This window comes from Montipora capricornis, chromosome 13 (genome assembly GCF_036669925.1).
Source record: "Montipora capricornis isolate CH-2021 chromosome 13, ASM3666992v2, whole genome shotgun sequence".
NCBI lineage: Eukaryota > Metazoa > Cnidaria > Anthozoa > Scleractinia > Acroporidae > Montipora > Montipora capricornis.
The window spans coordinates 32544560-32559499 of record NC_090895.1 but is presented as its reverse complement, the minus strand read 5'-3'; the positions used below and the strand labels follow the sequence as shown (position 1 = coordinate 32559499).

The 14940-nt window shown below is 38.4% G+C and overlaps 1 protein-coding gene across 1 annotated transcript; it reads left to right on the top strand.

Moving 5' to 3' along the window:
• Positions 1-857: 857 nt before the first annotated feature.
• Positions 858-12783, top strand: LOC138029049 (transcription factor Dp-1-like). The gene is made up of 14 exons (XM_068876725.1): positions 858-1197; positions 1477-1607; positions 1970-2036; positions 2666-2766; positions 3495-3604; positions 4572-4652; positions 5196-5325; positions 5540-5602; positions 5678-5821; positions 7832-7900; positions 8244-8392; positions 10425-10591; positions 10679-10739; positions 11301-12783. The coding sequence occupies exons 1-14, from the start codon at positions 1155-1157 to the stop codon at positions 11608-11610; spliced, it is 1626 nt and encodes a 541-aa protein (XP_068732826.1). The 5' UTR covers positions 858-1154; the 3' UTR covers positions 11611-12783.
• The last annotated feature ends 2157 nt before the right edge of the window (positions 12784-14940 follow it).

Sequence of the window (14940 nt, the reverse complement as noted above, 5' to 3'; positions counted from 1 at the left end):
ATGGCTTGTGATATGATACTACAGATAAGGATTTTAACGGACTTAATGTATACGGTACACTAAGAATAATAATAATAATAATAATAATAATAATAATAATAATAATATTATTATTATTATTATTATTATTATTATTATTATTATTAATTAACAAAAGTACGATTGTCCGGGTGAGTGTAGTCCTGAGAAGGACTGTTTGAGATGGCACTGACTGAAGTTTCGACAGACTGAGCGCAAGTCATCTTCAGATTCAAATTATTTGTGTAACGTCAGTGGATACTATAAGAACTCCGGTCGTAGATGTCATTGGTCATGTTATTGGTCGACTGACAGTCGAACAAGTTGACCAATGACATCTACGACCGGAGTTCGTATAGTATCAACTGACGTTACACAAATCATTTGACTGTGAAGATTACTTCCGCTCAGGTTGTCGAGACGTCAATCAATTTCATCGCAAACAGTCCATCTCTGGACTACACTCACCCGAACGATCGTACTTTACTTAATTATGATATGACTCCTGGGTTCAAACAATTTACAATAATAATAAAAATACAAATGAAAACTAGCTTTTAGAATATTAAATGAACTTTCTCGCAAAAGCATGCCTATGTCCAGGGAAACTCTTAAAACAAAGGAAATTGAAATCACTTTTTAGGGGGAAATTCTTTCCGGAAACTTTTTCCCTCCACAACCACACAGACCAATCAAAATTCTTCATGATTTTCCCGCGAACGAGGCAGCAAAGAATTACAAGGAATGCCGCATTTGCGCAGTGCTCCACTACTAGCCACGTGGTTAATGATTGGCCAATCAAAACCTAAGATTAAACCCCACCGCGAAGATCGTTTGTCAGGGCCTCAAATCGGTGCAAAAACATGTCTGCTCGAGCGAAGAACTGAGAAAGCAGAGGGAGATTTCACTTGAAAGAACGGTGTATTATGCGTTGAGAAGCGATCGTGCACCAAAAATAACATTTGTGCATTCCTGAAAAGCGATCTTGTAGAAATCGGAACGAATTTCAGTTGGCGATTTCGAGAAGTTGTTTCCCATCTTTACCTTTGAAGCTTTGCGCAACTTTGGTGTACGATTCACTCATGCGATCAGCTGGCTGTATCGTGAGAGAATCCATTTCGTTATAGAGTTCACCGATGTCGAACCCTACGGCCACACTGACAAGCCTGTGGATCGAGGGTTTGTATCTTTCGATTTTTCGTTTTTCCGCACGTGTTTGTCCCGCGTTTGCGTGCGTGCCGTGCGAGCGCGAGACAAGCTGTTCTTTCTTCATTGCACAGAGGTGCAATGAAGGGCGATTTGAACAAGGACGATTTGTAAGTTTCAGATTGATTTGTCGTCGGTTGCATTCATGACCTTGAAGATAGAAAACATTTGCTTTATTTTAGCGCGTTTGATCCACAACGTATGCCTGTTTTACATCAATTCAAAAGCTGAATTATTCCTTTCTTTGCTCAGGTCAACCTAGCCCAGTAAAAAGCGACCCATCCACCCCAGTTAAGGGAGCTGTAAATCGGGAGGCTTCGATGGTTCAAGAAGACTTAATCAAATTCTATAAAGACAATGGACTTGAATCTTTTGCTAGAGAGGTAGGAAATGTTTTGTAACGAAAGCTTGTTCGGTCTTTTCACGAACACTTTTGAATCCTTCACTTAGGCCTTACCCACTATTAGCTTCCCTCGTTTCGGTTTATAATTGTCATGTCAGTACCTCCTACAACTCTTGATACGCAGAATATTAAACTCGTTTTCTTCATTTCCGAGAGGAAAGTTTAAGGATCTTAGCTCAGTTTCTCTAAAGAAAGTCATTTGGATTGAAGTTATTATGTTTTAGCGAAATGCACGGAAACAGTTTTATTTCTTAAGTCATGAGCTGGAGGAAATACTTTTATTCACTAAACCACCGCAACTTAAGGCTCAACCTTTCATTCGTTTCTTATTTTGCTTGTCAGGTTGGTGTCATAGACAACAATGGAGTTATAGATGGTTTGAAAGATCCCTCTCAACCTAAAGTCAACAGTGAGTTTTGCTTTGAATTCATTGTTTGGGTTGAATTTGATTTGGAGACCTAAATTGTGGAAGTTGGCCTCTGTGATGTATCTGCATCATTGGTATATTAAATTTAGTTTCTTGCTGTCTTGATATAACTTAATGAAAGTGAACACATCATATTTCTAGTCCCAGATTTATATTTCCATAGTCTTTTCTACTTGCTATTGGTGCTGAACAAACTTGACCTAATATTGGGCGTCTTAGGCAAAAATAGCCTTGGATGTAGCTTGCTTGCCTTTCTTTATTGACAGCTACATGCTTATGTCGAGCAAAGCATAAATTAGTAATATTTTTATATAATATATACAAGTTTTTTAATCTTGATTGTTTTTTTTTAATTGCACCCAGACTTCTCTAACAGTGTTCATCATAAACTTATTATAAACTTATTACCATAATGACCCTTGGACATAAGTTAATCAAAAGTGAAATGAGAGATTTTGGTTCATTTTGTGTTTGCATTCAGGTTACATTTATGCAAACAAGAAAGGTATTGGAACAAGTTTCGATCATTGCCTGTAGTAGTTATCTGATCCCCTTTTTGTATTCCTTGGGTTTATTCTAAAATTCTCAGCATTCTCCTCTTTCTTCAACAGCTGATCAACCCAAACAAGGCAGCAATTCAACTGTTTTACCTGTCACAAGAATGTCCCCTGTCATATTACCTAAAACAGTGAATCCATCACCGTCACCTATGGTAAGGTTAGAGCTTTTAGAAAATGTGGAGGGGCATAAAAACACTGCATTTAAAAGACTCTTGACATCATGCTGTTGGTCGTTAATGTCACTGTGCTGAATGCACAAGTTGACAGGAGCTGGGAGATTTTATTAATTTCATAGGGCATTTTAGATATTCTGCATTTCTTTGCATCTTATCAGGGCTTAAAATTAAAAAAAAATCCGGTCATAATTTTGTGATAAGATACAAAAATTGAGTCACAATTTTGCAAATTTTAGTCGCAAAATTGTTGCGCTGCATTGTGTTGTCAGTGGTTAAGCAAAACGAAACATGAGCCTGCAATACTTGTGTGCACTGAAAATGGCGAAACCACTGCAAATGGCGAATGATCCTAGAAATGGATTTGAGCATGTAACATCGCTGCTAAATTACGCAACAATTATTCTTCATGGTGAGAAACAAAATAATTTTGTCATTTCTTTATTTGTTTTAGTAAAAGTAGCAGCAATGTGGCAACTACTAACCCTTTTGTTTTCAAAAGAGTGAAGGTGAAAACAAGTTGCAAATTTGCGACTTCTCCAGATATTTTGGTCACAAAGAGAAAAAACTCAGTTGCAAATGCGACTGTATTGGTCGAATTATTATCTTTTGACAAACAATTTAGTCATCATTACTTTGATGGCAATCCAGTAAGTCCCTTTCCTAATGTTATTTGAACATCATTGTATTTTTATGCCCTCTCTCAGGTCCTTGGTTCTCCTGGACAACATCAAGTCATAGCTGTTGGTGGTAGCCCAAGAACTCCAACAATGATTGCAGCACCCATTGTTCCAGCTACTTCAACCTCTTGGCCAAGGTAAACTTACTGCTCAAAGAAGCAAAGGCTGCACACACTAATTAAAAGCATGCCTATGCATTTCAGGGAATTAATTATTCAAAGGGTATTGATATCAGCAGGCAAGTCAGAAATTTAAAGAAAACGACAAAACTTTTTGAGATTACAAGACATATTTCGACAGAAACTTCTGTCATCTTCAGTTGATTAATGTACAAAGCGTTAATTTATAAGTAGGAAAAAGTGCTAATTATGCCAGTAACAACGGAATATACATAAAACGTGACGATGTGAGAATTAAAAGGATAGTTTTAGATTTACATGATGCAATTGTTGATTAAGAGAAGGTTGTTCTCTTTGAATATGAAAAGCCTCTTTTTTTCTTGAGTTGAAAAGTCGAAGAGGCGTGATCCAAAATACGGAAACAGTCCTCTGAAGACGGGGCACGACAATGTATTCGGAATTCTGTAGGTGTTTGAAGATGTAAGATGCCCTCTCACTGACTTAGTGCTCACGCATGGGTGTGGAAAAATGCCGGGTTGTTTCGCCGACATAACAGGCATTACAGCCCGCACATTCTGGCATAATTAGCACTTTTTCCTACCTATAAATTCAACTGAACGCTTTGTACATTAATCAACTGAAGATGACAGAAGTTTCTGTCGAAACATGTCTTGTAATCTCAAAAGTTTTGTCGTTTTCTTTAAATTAATTATTATTCAAAGCAATAAATTTTTAGAAATTAATGGTTGAAATGTCGTTGTTTTCTAACTTAAACTTTTATAGTAAAACCAATTACCTGGGTTTGTGTTAAACTGAAAGCAAGTAATGATCAATACATTTTTCACAGATGAGTACACAAATTCTCATTGTTGTCAGTATTCAACCTTCCCTCTGTTAGCAAACAACAAAGCATTTTTTTATGAGAATAATTAAAGTTTATCTTTGTAAAATGTAAGGAATAATTTGCTGTCTTGTTTCATTGAAGAGTCAACTCTACTCCTGTCAGTGGAAAAAGGAGAAGACTAGATTCATTGGAAAATGATAACTTGTTAGATAGTTCGGAAAGGTAATCTTTCTTTGTCGTTTTAAAATTACAGTCTCTTATCCGGTGCTGCACTAGATTAAAAGGAGTACTGTCATATCCTCTTATTTTAGGATGGTTCCTACTATTGTTATTGCGCATTACAATTCTGGGCATCTCCAGATACTTGGGTTTCCTATCGATAGTGCTTACTAATGCAGGGATATTTTTGCGCAGCTTAAAACTATGCTGAGAAAGCCGAACTTAGCAAGTGGTCTTAGTATCCAAAAAGAAAATTGGGGATAACCACGCATTTTTCAGAGACAATTTAGCTTCAATTTGGAAAGGAATGCCATACATTGCTTTGTATTTTAAAGCGTATTAAAAATATTGTTAATTAATTATCTTTGAAAAATGCTTGGTTACCCCCAGTTTTCCTTTTGGATATCAATAACACTTGTTAAGATCTGCTTTTCCCACATATTCATACGCCCTTGCAAAAATACCTTTGAATTAGTTGGCACCGTCCTTAAGGCAAATAAAATGATCTCTCATTGTTGCAGTGTTCTATCTTTCTATCTTTTTAAGGAAAAAGGGAAAGAGGTTACCCAGTGCAGGTCGCTCAAGTGGTGGTGACAAGAGTGGGAAGGGACTGAGACATTTTTCAATGAAAGTTTGTGAGAAAGTTCAACAGAAGAGAACCACTTCTTACAACGAGGTAAACTTTGGACATCGAATGATAGAAACTTATTATGTGAGCAATGATTTATGATATGTTGGAGCTAAAACTCAAAATGACAGAAAGGACAGAGCCTGTAAACTGACTTCGGGAATTCCTCTGAACTTAATGTTGGAATAAAGTTTATTGATAAATAAGGATGGTTTTTTAAAGCATGTTTTTCTCTCAAAACAATGATTGGCATTTTTTCCAGGTTGCAGATGAGTTGGTACAAGAGTTCAGTGATCCCGATAAGCATCTTTCACCAACTGATCAGGTATCATTGCTTGAGCTTCAACAACTTAATGTACTCAAGAAAAAAAAACTGAACAAATAATTTTCTCTATGCCAGGCTTATGATCAGAAAAACATTAGAAGGAGGGTCTATGATGCCCTCAATGTTCTGATGGCCATGAACATCATATCAAAGGAGAAGAAAGAAATCAAATGGGTTGGGCTACCTACAAACTCTGCACAAGAATGTCAACAGCTAGAGGTATGAAGATATAGAAGTCTTAGTTGTGGGCAGATTTTATATAAGACCCAATAATAATAATAATAATAATAATAATAATAATAATAATAGTGATAATAATAATAAATCATTTAATATGCATTTTTTTTTAAATTTTTAAATTAAAAATGAAATACAAATTCAGCAATACTATAGTTAAAAAAGAAAAAAAAGACTTCTTCGTGGTGTGGTGGTTTTCAACAAAGGAAATATAAACAACTGTTTGTAGACTGAAAAAAGGAAAATTTCTATGTACATCCACTAGTAAAATATCTATAGCTGTCAGGTCTAGGGAAGTCCTGCTTGACCCTTCTCTATTTTTAGATCAATATCTTTAACGTCTAAGTTCCTCCTTCTCGGGATTCTAAATCTCCTTAGGCATAGGAATGCGCTCCGCAAAATTGCAAAGGACACTTTCGCCCTGACCCATGAAATTGTTGTGGCGTAGCTCTCTTGCTTTTATGCAGATAATAGCTCGGCTAATCTTGAGTGGTACTCCAGGCATTCATAAGCCATCCCTCCCGTCATTGTGAATACCAATGGGGTAAATGTGCCTTGCTCTATTTCTGTGATGCGAGAGTTGTATTTTCGCTTCTTTTCATTTTCATGAATCCTGTAGATTTGCTTGGGGCTGAGATCTCTATACGAGTCCGCATTGGGATGACATACCCTTATATCGAAAAATGCAGCCCTCTGTCGCTCCCAGAAACCCCTACAGTGGACGTCAAGGCGTGCATCAGGGGCTTGATTAGCCCCTCTGGCAAGCTCTTCGTCTGTAATAGTTTGTAACGCCGGTTCAACTTGCACATCGTAACAAACCATGTCAAGCAGCTCGGCCTGTAGATCGCGTATTTCATTGTGGTGCTGAATAACTAAGCCTCCACGCTGGCAGATCATCACATGATCCACTGTAAGCATGCTCCCACAAATGCATGCTGACGGAATATGAGGTATCGGCCAATCATATCTAAGCCTCAAAGCATCACAAAATTCCCGCTTGTTTAGATCAAAATCCATGTCTTTGAGAGGAATAACCATAAGCCAGTAGGATGTGCCTTTTTCACAGGCCAAGTCCACAGCTCTCTGTGTCTTGTCTGGCAACATAGCCTTCACCTCCTCAAGCGCTTCTCTTAGCCCATGATCCTTTTCCCTCCGGGTGGCGCATACCAGTCGTTGTACCTCGGCTTCAATTGGAGTCTCATGGGATTGCTCCTCTATTTTACTTACAAGTGGAGCGCTTACCCTAATGGACGCTGAGTACTCTGCATCCGCACTCTCAGATGGATTTATGAGCCCAAGACCTCCCACACGCACCGGCAATGCTACTAGATCACGCTCTGCCTCAGAGCAGTTACGTCCTGTGAGCGATGGTATAAGCACATCCGAGATTGCACGTGCCAAGGGCTACAGTAGGTTCCCGAAATCCAGTAGGGTTCTCATAAAATACGTCCACCAATGTCTAAGTCCAAATGTGAATGCTGCGTAACTAGCTTGTGGCTGAGATCTGGCAAACTCCGCCAACCTTGTCACTTCTCCCGCCCAATCTTCTACCTTGCTACCCACATAATAATAATAATAATAATAATAATAATAATAATAATAATAATAATAATGTTGATGATGATGGTGATGACGATGATGATGACAACAGCTGGTCAGTGTAAAAATGTCAAAGTATGAGCTGCTTGTTGGCTTTTGGTAAGGGAGGAAATCCAGAGAACATAAAGAAAATCCTTGAAGCAGGATCAAGAACCAACACAAACACAGCCCATGCAAAGCAAATATCATTCTTTCATTTCAGAAGGTGAAATGGTGGTGGTAAGCTTGCAGTGATTGTGCAGCATCACATTTAAGGCTGGACAACTGTCCCAAGTATATATCAGAGATGAAGAGAGCCTTTGTCAAAAAGTAGAACTGATATTAATAATTATTATCATTTAGTCTTATACACTCCATCTGCTTTGCTAATTAATGGCGATCTTCATTCTCCAGGATGAGAAAAAAGAGAGACAAGAAAGAATAAGGCAAAAGACAGCTGAGTTGCAGGAACTAATTCTTCAAGTATGCCAATGCTCCACTTTCTCAGATTATTTTTATATTAAAAGTGGGACAGTTTGCACATTCTCTGAAATTTAGCCATGATTTGCTGTAGCCATAAGAAGAGAGAAAAGTTGGTTGAGATGGTTATCAATTCAACCTTGAATAAGCCATTTCCAAGTTCATGTGTGCCTCCCCTTCAAAATGAGTCTAAGTGTGAAGTTTTTGTGATGGTAATTAGTTATACTTTACATATAAATGAAAACTATTTTCATAAGAAAAGTATCACACTTAGAAACTTGCTTTGAAAAGAAGGTAGAAATGGCCCATTAAAATCATTAACTTGAGAACTGATTGGTTGTTTTAGCAAATTGCCTTCAAGAATCTTGTCCAACGAAACAAACAAGTTGAAAAGGAGCAAGGAGCTCCTGCTCCAAATACAGCTATTCATCTTCCATTCATTATTGTAAACACAAGCAAGAAGACAGTGATTGACTGTAGCATATCTAATGACAAGTAAGTCAGTGTTTATTTGCTTCACATATGTGATATTTGTGACCCATCTGCCAGGTTGTCAGCTATAGCAGCAGAAACATTTTCATTCTCGTTCCCAGACTCCACTTTTCATTTGGTCAACACCAAGAACACACACTCTGGGGCGTTTTCCATTTACCAAGAAATTCCGGAAATTCCGGTTGGGATGTAAATGGAACACACGTTTTTGGTTCGTTCCACTGGAAAATTTACGGAATAAACGGAACTTCTGAAAAAGTAGTCCTGTTTTCCCGTTGGAAACTTTCCGATGGAAATGTGTGTTCCATTTACAACTTTTGAAAGGTTTTACCACTTCCAGGCTATTCACAGCCACATTTTTAAATTTTGGCGCGTAAAATCGCAATCACTGGGCGGCGAACGGACCTGAGTTAAATGGAACACGTTTTTCACCCGATGGAAATTTCCATCGAAATTTCCGGAAATTTTGTGTAAATGGAAAACGCCCCTGGCCACAGCCAAAGCAGGAAGTTCATGAATCACATACTTCCAGCGCTTCTGCACATTCTCAGAAACTTAAAACAATAACGGTCGTCAACAGTTACAGCATTACACCATTACTGCGACTGTGCACATTCTTGGTTGTGGCCAAAGTCTGTGTTCTTGGTGCTGACTTAAAAAATAGTGGACTCTATGGATGAGAATGAAACTTTTTAAACCGTGAGGCCTCCATAACCAGCTCTTTTGTCAGCATTGTGTTTCAATATCCAGAAAGGTCTTGGAAACAACAACTTAAGGTGGCTCAAACCAGTTTCAACGCTTTAAAGAAATGTTCTTGTAAGAAGGATTGACACTACAACACTTTATCACTTAACAGCAGTGCTATGGTACCATATTAAATGCCAATAATTATTGCTGAAAAAGATTCGGTCATCTTTGTGGCAACAGGAAAGCCCTGCGAAAACTCCCCATATTTTGGTTTTAGCTGCTCATATCTGAAAAACGAACTTGGTGACCCCCATTTTTTAATAATTGAAAATATTTGAAAATGTAAGGTAGCTCTGAACCCGCTCCACAGAATGTTTTAAAACTTTGAAGAGAGTTTCATCTTGGCTGCTGATCAATTTTGTGCAACAAAAAACTGGGGTCACCAAGTTCGTCTTTCAGGTGTGAGCAACTGAAGTCAAAATATAGGGGTTTTTTGCAAGGTTTTCCTGTAACTTGTTATGTCACAAAAATGACTGCATCTTGTTCAGCAATAATTGATGTTTCCCATGGTACCATAACATTGGTGTTACGTGATAAAGTGTTGTAGTGTCAATCCTTCTAATAACAAGGTCTCTTGAAAGTGCTGAAACTGGTTTGAGCCACCTTAAATATAAGCCCAAGGATCAACTGATAGATGATATGTTTGATCAAAAGCTAACAACAATATGATTGACAGGTCAATTACCTTTGAACCTGTGCTTGCTGCAAGGTTATCTTGATAGTTTGCTTGAACGTTTTGCAAACAATGACAGAGATTGTTTTTGAGTATTATAAAATTATGTGCTTATGTTAGAAATGCAGGAATTAACCCATTGACTCCCAGGGGTTACCCATTGACAAGTAAAATTGTCTGACATTAGACAGAGTATTTAATGCTAAGTATGGTTAGTTCAGGCTGGCTTGGGAGTCAGAGGGTTAAATGAATGCCCAGTTTTAATATGCAAGATAAAGTGGCCTGTTGGGTCTGAGCATTTGCTATCTATTTCCAACAGACAAGATAAGAGTTGGGGCTAGTGTTACCTTGAGTTTCAGGTTAATGCATCTTTTTATCTTAACTTGAGGAGTAGAGTTTGGGGACACTATGACATTAATGGTGGGGACATCGTTTTTGATTGGTTGATCGATTCACTCGTCAGGTGCCACAGGACAGCCCCAGTTGACAAGTAAAATCGTCTGGCGTTACACAGAGTAAAAATAAATCTGTCATGTCTCACTTCCAGGAGTCAATGGGTTAATTGACTGTATTCCTGGATACCTGCACCTCTGGACACATCTCCTTTTTTTTCAGATTTGAATACCTATTCAACTTTGACAACACCTTTGAAATCCATGATGACATTGAGGTGCTCAAGAGAATGGGCATGGCATTTGGTTTAGAGAAAGGCCAGTGTGCTGAGGTGAACCTTAAAGCTTCAAGGACAATGGTTCCCAAAGCACTTGAACCGTATGTTGTTGGTAAGCAGAGAAAGCAAACTTGGATTATTCTCTTTTTTTTAATCTGTTAAGGTGCTAAACAGAAGGTGGTTTTGTTTCCATCTTCAGATATGGCAAAATCTGGACCAGTTGGACTTAGTGGAAACCTCGGAAATCACACTACTCATAAGTAAGTCAGATTTTTTCATGCAAAGTGTTTCCACAATTTAGTGGTCAGAGTTCCCTTTTTTTCTAGTCGGCTCAGAAATCATTGCAACTTGTCCAGAGGGGTAATCAAAGGTTCCTTAAATGGAACTACTTTCTGGAGTAGATTCCCACCGTTAGGAACCTTGTCTGGCCTTCTACAGCACAAATTGAATAGTTAACTTTGTATGAATCACCATCAAACTTGATTGAAAATTGGAGCTCTAACAACAAGTTTTAGACTGATTGTTAGTCACCTTGATTTCAGTTCCATTTCTGTCTAAGGAGGTTTGCAGTCCTTCCAAGATTTCACCCTTCACAACAACTCACATGTATGACTTTACAAGAAGTGAAACAAAATAAGTTCATGCCAAAAAACATTATGGTTCACTGTTTCTCTGCAAGAGCAAACAGGACCATTCTACTATTTGACAGTTCTGTACCATCTTTCCTCTGTCGTTCAAGCAACCCTTAAAGGTTGCAACAACACCCTAGACTTTGAATTATACCACGACACTGAGTATCATTGATCTTTTTTTTCTCACAGTGACAAATCAACTTCAGCATCTCCACTTGTCTCAGCTACAGCTCGTATGTCCCCTCTTCCTGCGCAAAACACCCCTTCCTCTCCACTGGCTATGCCCCTGCCTCAAGGGCATGGCATATCCCCTGTCCCACCATCCACTAATTCAAGGACACAGAATCGAACTTCAAGGACATCGTCCATGGCAAGTGACAGTGGCCCCTCTCATAGGACCATGTCCCCTTATTCCTTTCCCTCTTCACCAGCATCAGATGCATCTTCTGAGTTGTCACAGGATGGGTTTGTGGACACAGAACCTAATTCTCAATGCTGATTTTTATATGAACAGTAATTTTAGAAGGGTGCTGGCACTGAGAAGACAAGGTTGAATCTTCAACTTAGGGACAATGTGCGCTCTACAGTGGCTATATCTATGTTTGGATTATTAAGGCTGCTCTGTCACTTTTACATTATAGGCTAATACCGCTACCTTTTCTGCCTCCCACATGTTTTCGTGAAGCTGTTTTCAGCTGTTTTTCAACTTTAGTCTTGATATAAAGTAATGCAAGAATATCGTATTGGTAATGACTTTTTTGCTAGAATTGAAGTGCTCAACATTGCAGATCAAAACGTTTAACAAAGAGGGGAATATTATACCATTTACCTAGCATAAAGAATTTTGCTAATTGGTTCAAAGGAGACAGTCCAAAACTGAGGTGGTGTGTTATTTCGATAGTCCTCCTTGGTTTTGATGGTTAATATTTAAGTGACAATTTGGATGTAGAGGATGTCAGATGCCCATTGACTCAAGAAGTGCCCCCCCCCCCAACCCACTGACAAGTAAAATCATCTGGTGTTAGACAGAATAAAATTTATCAATTCACACTTCCAGGAGTCAATGGGTTAAAGATGATTAGTTTCATTATAACATGTATTGAGCATCTTGTATCACCAAACTATTTTCTACCATGTAGACTTCTTGGTGTTGTCAGAGCAAAGCAAAGGTGTCATCCTTAACCTTCACCATCACTTCCTAGTTAAGATTTTAGGCTGACCCAGAGTGTGTTTCTTGGGGTTGCAATGAATCAACAAACGTTAACAATGCTCTAAACCAACTTGTAACCAAATTTCTGATTTTCTAATCTTGTAAAATCACATCAGGCTAGATGTAGTCTTAATACATGCAAGAATGGGTGTTAAACACTGTAGCAATTAAGAGTGGGTGTTTCTGAACACATAAGTGAACAATCCAAAATATTCATGCAGAATTGCATGTTACTGATAATCATTTGCCCTGCATCTCTTCCCCTGGCCTTTTCAATATTGAACTTGGTCTTTTCCCAAGACAGCGTATGGTAAAATTAATCTGTGGCACTTCAGAAAACTTGTAAAATATTTATCATGACTATTTCTTTTAGTACTCACATCGTCAATATGAATGTCTTGGCAAGTGTTTTTTTCCTTTTTCTCTGATTTCTCCCATTAATATTAAAACAAACTTATCTTCTAATAATGTTAGTAATGTGTTATTTCTGCTTTATCCACGTAAAAGAAAAAGATGTTAGACTTTTCTTTCTGTTTTGAAGCCTATCACCTTATAAACTCTGAGAAGTATTTGAATAGTTTCAATTCTTATGAAATGATACCACTCAGCAAGATACTTCATGTAATAAACAAACACATACCTGTAACTGTAACAAAAAATAACTAAAAGTAATTTCATTGAAGGGGAAGATTATATAGGTCAATATGAGCTGGTTCAGAGTCCTACAAAACACTTGCTTGGGTTGGTATTAGCACATATTGTAGACAAGATTTCAAAACACACAACAATATTGTGTTTATCTTGCTGCAAGAAAGTTTTTTCAGAACAAGGTTGTGTCACAAGTCTAAATTCCCCAGGGTTGTTGCCTTTTTCCATCATCCACACAGCTGACTTTGCAGGCGCTAACATAAAGTTTCTGTACTTTAGGGGTCAGCATGTCAGAACAACTCTCTTTGCCTTCATGCAGACATAAAAAGGTCGGAGGTTCTGGTGATGGAGAGGGTGTTTTGCCCCTCACAAGTTTTCTGTGAACAAGCTGAAAGCACTGTCACCAGAAAACTAAGGACATCTAGAGCTTCATTTTTGCATAAAATTGCTTTTAGACATTTTTTTTAATTTGATGAAAGGCCATGAAAACACACATCAGGATTGTCCACGATTGAGTAAGTCTTCCTATGGTAAAAAAATTGAAACAAGTTTGCCAACCTTGCAATTTTGCTGAAAGAAGAAAACATCAGGATAAAGGGAAAGATATCCACTATAAAAAAAAAAGAATACATTATGCAGATTTCCTGTGTCACACATTGGGTACCCCCATTCGTGTGTTGGTCTGCATGGTAACAACCAGGGTATTAATATACTGAAGAGATAGTGCTGCCTTTGTAAATTCATCGAATTCTTGAATCATAAATGAGGCCTATAAAGAGGCTCTGCCAGGGTAAATTCCGACCAGGAACATGGCCTAAAAAGAAGTAGCTTGCGAATGCAGACATATTTCCTGCAGTTGTTTGGGGGGAGAGAAACGACAGCCGGAAATACGTCTGCGTTTGCAGGCTAAAAAAGTAGTGACAGTGCGTAAAGTGAAACCACAGCAAACAACATCCTCTCCTTAAATTTCCGACAGCAATGTGAAACACTGACAAAGGTCCGACACAAAATCTCTTAAATTCAGACAAGCAACACGGGACCCCTCCCTTGGAAGGGCCTCTATAAACAGTAGGCCCTGTGTTTGACAACCCTCCAGGGGGAAAGTGTGTTCATGAAAAACGGGACCTTGAATGCTCACACTCTTTGCAAAGAGTGGGGCACAGAGTTCCTGGTAAAGGGAATTCTTTGTTAAATCTCCGAGCAATGATGCCGTGAAAATTAGAAATTTTACAAAGATCTTTAGAGCCACGCAGGGATATATCAGTTTTTGATGCATAATTACTGGCTCGTAAATGGGGACATAGTAGTATTGTCTGGCGTTAGACAGAGTAAAATATTACCTAAGTGTAGCCGGTTTAGGCGTCAAAGGGTTAACCTATTCACACCTCAAATGCCCTGGGATGCCCCCCCCCATTCACGAGTAAAATCACTGGTGTCACTCTGAGGGGTCAATGGATTAACAAATGATTTTACGTTATAAGTCGATTTATTACAATGCGAGGCACTTTACCGTGACCACCTAAAAGTTTTTTACAAATTGTCTGCCAATCAGGGTGTGTGAATTTGATTGACAGACGCGCCTCCTTGCAAGGTTCGCATGGTTGTAAGTTGAACACCGTTGCATGGGTTGTTGAGTCAGACGTATTTACACATAATTGTCAAAATTATGTGAAAGTTTGTTGGGTGGCCATGGTAAGGCGCGTTGCGCTGTAATAGCATGCCATCTGTGAGAAAACTTGTATGTCAATGAAACAAAATCTAATGCAAATGTGAGCAAATATTCCTATTTTGTGTCTTCTACTCTCTCCATTAAAAAGTGGCTGGCCCAGCAGTAATGTCTCAAACAGGCTTAGGGTTTCTTATTTATTCCTTTACTGTTGTGTTATAGTATTTTTGTCTTATTGTCAGTTTGCAGCTCATTCCGAGAAATTAACAGGTGCAACACTTCTGCAAACGATATCTGCAGCTTTT